General features: G+C 37.3%; 1 protein-coding gene across 1 annotated transcript in view; it reads right to left on the bottom strand.

Annotated features, from left to right (window-relative positions):
* Positions 1-3,073: 3,073 nt before the first annotated feature.
* The window catches only part of LOC106884279 (protein O-GlcNAcase), a 48,128-nt gene continuing 45,586 nt past the window's right edge, over positions 3,074-5,615 (bottom strand). The window contains exon 15 of the mRNA XM_014935571.2: positions 3,074-4,431. Coding sequence (XP_014791057.1) covers positions 4,132-4,431 — 300 coding nt within the window. The 3' untranslated portion in view covers positions 3,074-4,131. The remainder of the gene's footprint in view (positions 4,432-5,615) is intronic.

Genomic DNA, 5,615 nt, shown 5'->3' on the forward strand with positions numbered 1-5,615 from the left:
TTTTTTTTTTTTTGTTAACCCGAAAGATGGTGCCCACACTCAACAAGTGGAGAGTATGTGGGCTTCTGTGAAGCGAGGTAGTAAACGATGCTGTGGCATTCACCGTTCTATGGTAGATTCATATCTCTGTGAATTTGTGTGACGCAGGAGATACGAAAATTGGGATTTGTTTGAGAAATTGTTTAAATGTATTTCTAACTTCCGTTTTTAATTTTAAAAACATGTTTTTACGTGTTGCTTATAGCATGCTTAAATGTTTGTTATTTAAGCATATTTTGTTCAATCTTTTATTTTTTTGCTGGCAAATTTTTAAATTAGCATAAACATTTATCTACATGAAAGAAAACTACGGGAGAACTTTCATCTAATTCTTCTAAATCTTTCTGTTAAGACTGTATTGAAACCATTTGTGGGGGGAAATTGTAATGTGTTTATCACATGTAACATGTTGTTCATTGCATTTGCATTAAATGTATATTGAATGCTTAAAAGTACTTGTTTACTCGTTTCTTTTTGCCATTGAGTGGTATGTTTATATGTTTCAGTCTTCGTGAACCTTAATACTCACTACCTGCCTATGCAGTAAACCTCAACGACGGTGACAAGGCAAGATCGACCTCGTTCCCAGCATCTTTGACACATCCTAAGTACGATAGAACAAGTATGTACTGTCAAGTCTGTACCATACCTGTTCCGTTTGTTTCCATGTCTCATTTTCATTCCTGAAAACCATTTATCGACCGATACACTTTTTGTCTCAGCCAATTGAGGATCACCCGGTTTAACACCAGCACATGGCATCGTGGGTGGCCTTAACGGAATGGACTCTGTTGCAAGCATTCGGGTTAGGTCTGCAAGGCCAGGTGACAATTTGTTGACCGGAAAAAATGGCATCATTACTTGTAGCTCAGTGGTTTTCAGAGGAGTGCAGATGTAATCAAACACGCAGACACACACGTATGCACGCACGCACATACATACGCGCTGATGTATACGACGAGCTTCTTTCAGTTTCCACCAACAAACTTACTCTACTCTTCTCAAAAGGCTGAAAAGACCTTCTAGTGGTCTGGCGTATGGTATGCTAAAGGCGGCGAGCTGGCAGAAACGTTAGCACGCTGGGCGAAATGCTTAGCGATATTTCGTCTGCTGCTACGTTCTGAGTTCAAATTCTGCCGAGGTCGACTTAGCCTTTCATCCATTCAGGGTCGATTAAATAAGTACCAGTTACGCACTGGGGTCGATGTAATTGACTTAAACCGTTTGTCCCCTCTATGTTTAGCTCCTTGTGGGCAATAAAGAATATAAGAATATGCTAACCGCACAAGACGGCCACTGTAAATACGTGTTTATTGCAGTCGAAGGTAAGTTACGATTAAGGAAAAAAAACGGCGAATTTGGCTACTGCCCAAAACGACCAAAACCCACACTACACCATTAATACCTTTTCCCCCTCGCCGTGTGAAGAGCCATGGGCACTGCCTTACCTCCTGGCTAAAAAATAAAAGCATAAAATATCGATCAGTGCTGCTTGGAATTGTTGCTTCGTATGTACAGAGAAAGACCAAGTGACGCAAGATATACAGGATTTTTTTTTTTTTTTACTCCCTGATAGCATAGTCAAAAAGAAAATAACATATTCTTTAGTAACAGAACTATCATACATCTTCATTCTCTATGCTAACTTACCTATATTCATTTTTTTTCTGTGTTAATACGAATACGGAATCAAGAAGACATCAATAAAGTCTATGAATGCATAGCATTGTTCCGCTAATAAAGTTACTTTTTTTGCTTTTTTTTTTTTCATTTCGATGTCAATATTTTTTCATGTCTTATGACAAAAGATATTTTGTTTCCATCTACGTCGTTGAAATGTCTACTTGTTTGAGTGCTTTGACCGAGTATCTTTCGTTGTTGTAGATGCTATTGTTTACGAATCTCAACAGAAACACAAAACATCGAAAAATAACCCCCTCCCCTTCCTCATTTCATTTTATTAAGAAATAATCTCCGACTTGTTCCAAATATCCAGTTTTCTATTACTCCAAATAAAAGAACGGATTTTCATTCATAATAAAAGGTAATATTTTCCAGAATTTTTTGAGCTGTCTGAAAGCATCAAAGGGCAGCGTCTTGACAACTCTGTAGCAAGTAATTATAATTTCTAATAAAGATGCAAGGTTAGAAATCAGAATGTTGAATGATCGATTAAATCAACCACAGTATTTTATGGTGGTTAGTTTCATTTTCGTTTTAGCAGCTATAGCTTTTATAAGAAGTCGATTTTGGTGCGATTAAGCCAGAGAGTATTCGGGTTTCTTTTGCTTTTTTGGTTGGTGTCTCTAATTAAATCCTGTGGTATATTAAGGAGGACATCACTTCTAACCTTCCTTAACAGTTCCTTTGTATCTTTTATCTTTTTGCTGCATGGTTTATTGTTCTTGTTTGAGTTTTCTTTTTCATTCGTGTAGTCTGTGTTTTCTTGTTTTCTTTTTCTGTGTTAATGGTGGTGCTGGTGCAGTTATTTGTGCTGTTCAGAGGGGGAAACCCTTGAGGTATTGACTGTCAGAACAGCCACTACCACTCCCCTCGACAAATGAAGCCATCTTGTTCTTTGTCAGACGAAAAAAAAAACAGAAAACACTTTATAAGGACCAAAATTTGCCTCTAAAAGGGTGAACCTTTAACAAAAGAACCCCTTCTGCACACCAAAAGGGGTTCAGAAAACAAAAACAGTTCAACAAAATTCAAAAAACACAATTAGTATCGACTTACAGAGAGCTGAAAAAACACATCCAGCCAAAGTGACAACAACAACAATAATAAACCTGAAACTTTGGGGAAAGGGGCTAGTCGATTTCATTGACCCCAGTGCATAACCGGTACTTAGTTCATTGACCCTGAAAAGATGAAAGGTAAAGTTGACCTTGGCAGAATTTGAACTCAGAACATAAAGATGTACAAAATGTCACTAAGCATTTTGCCTGGTGTACTAACAATTCTGCCAGCCTGCCAACTTATACAACAGCAACAATAATAATAGTAATAAAAACAAAGACAAAGAAGGAGGTAAATTTTCTTTCTTCACTGACAAACATTTTTTATTTACAAGTTAAATAGCCTGATAGAAAATATAACACAGCCATTGCTGTATGAAAGGGTTGATCACAGATAAAGTAAATTGGCCCACAGAAAAGGCCAGGAATTTGGCCATGCTCTTGCACATCATGCATGTATTGGGCATTTATAAAGCCCCTTCAGTAAAAGTGGATACAATTTGGCAACACTGCCATATAATTTTATATATATATATATATATATATATATCTCACCTTCTCAATGAGGTGAGCAGGAGTCAAACCAAGTGTCTCCACTCATTTGCAGATACCACTAACCATATCCTAAGTCTACTATCACCACCATTATCACTCATTCTATCACTACTACAACTACTACTACTACTATTACTACATCACCACCCGGAAAAACAAAAGCTCTCTCAACATCATCACCACCATCTCCATCATGTATCAGTCTGTTGGGAAAGCAGACAATTTTAACGTAGAAATCAAAGACAAAAAAAAAAAAAAATTCTTTAAAAAAATAGAAAAAAAAATTGAAGGGTGGTAGTAACTTCGGTGGTGGTGGTGATGGTGGTGGTGATAGTAGTAGTAGTAATGAGAGTAGCAACAGGCAGCAGTAGTGGTATCAGAGGCAACAGCAGTAACGACCTTATATATATGTATATGTGTGAATATCTATACATATATATATACACATACATATATATATATTCATATATATATACACATATGCACATTTATGTATATATTCATATATTTATATATATATATACACATATATGTATATATTCATATATATACACACATATATATTTTCATATATATGCATCCATATATATACATGTATATTCATATATATATATATATATATACACACACACACATACATATATACATACATATACATATAATCACATATAGATACATACGTTTATATATATATATATATATACATACATATATATATATACACACATACACACACTTACATACATACATACATACACACACATACATATATGTATATCATTGGGGTTTGATTCCTTTACATGATACGTCCCAGATAGATGGTGTCTTCAGGACCAAGATCAGGGTTGAGGAACTGAAAGAAACCCAAACGACTGTAGAACTCCAGCAGGTACTTGTCCCCAACGTTCAGTTCACAGAACACACCAATAGAGCCGTTGGTCTTCAGTGCTGATAGGCATGCAGCCAGCAGCCGATATGGGATGGTCGGGTCGCAGATGCGGCCAGGCAGTATGTCCATCCGGATCACCGATGGGTAGCGTTGGAACACGCTCTCTGGAATACACGGTGGTTGGTTGTGAAAACTGAGTACCACTTCCTGCAGAGAGAAGAGAAAAGAAAAAAAAAACAAATGTAGAACAACAATTCTTGCAAATTTGGAGCCAAGGCCAATTATTTTAGGGGAGGAGTTAAATCAATTACAATGAACACTAGTGGTCAAGTGGTATTTATTTTATAAACCCCTGAAAGGATGAGAAGCAAAGCCAGCCTGAGCAGAATTTGAACTGAAAACATAAAGAGCTAAAAATGATGATGCTAAACAATGATAATAAAAATGAGTTATACACAGCACTAGCACTTGTAAAGGACAAGCCTGGGTGTATAAAATCGCAGTCATCCATACATACAGGCTTGTTCTTTACAGGTGCCAATGCCATGAAAAACTCATCTGTGCTGGTGACATGTAAAAAGCACGAAGTACACTTAAGTGGTTGGCATTAGGAAGGGCATCCAGCTCTAGAAACCATGCCACAACAGACAACTGGAGTCTGGACAGCTCCCGTCAAGCCATCTGACCCATGCCAGCATGGAAAACTGACATTAAACGATGATGATGATAATAGGCACAAAGCCAACAATTTGGGGGACTGGGTTAGTCAATTAAATTCTTTTCTACTCAAGGCCCAAAATTTTTAGGGAGGGGCCCAGTCGATTAGATCGACCCTAGTACACAACTGGTACTTAATTTATCAACCCCGAAAGAATGAAGGCAAAGTCAACCTCAGCGGAATTTGAACTCAGAACGGGGTTAGTCAATTATATTGACTGCAGTACTTGACTGGCACGTCACTGATCCATGAAGGATGAAAGATAAAGTTGCCATGACAATATCGAAACTCAGAATGTATAGAGTTGGAACAAATATTGTAAAGCACTTTTTTCTATACCCTAACAAGTCCATCAACCCATAGCCCATAATAATTATTTTCTAATTTAGGTACAAGATCAACAATTTTTGAGGAGAGAGGCCTAGTCAACACCATCAAACCCTAATACTTGGTTTTATTGACCCACCCCATCCCACACACAAAATAATCTTACAACCATGAGTCCAACACCCTAACTACTAGGCCATGCACCTCCACAAAGACTATTATAGTAACACATAAGAGCAAAAGATTTTATGTCTGTAGCCATAAAATGACCCTACTGATTACTCTATCACTTCGAGGAGGGGTGGAGAGAGAGAGAGAGAGAGAGAGAGAGAGAGAGAGAGAGAGA

Source organism: Octopus bimaculoides, chromosome 14, assembly GCF_001194135.2.
Source record: "Octopus bimaculoides isolate UCB-OBI-ISO-001 chromosome 14, ASM119413v2, whole genome shotgun sequence".
NCBI classification, from domain to species: domain Eukaryota; kingdom Metazoa; phylum Mollusca; class Cephalopoda; order Octopoda; family Octopodidae; genus Octopus; species Octopus bimaculoides.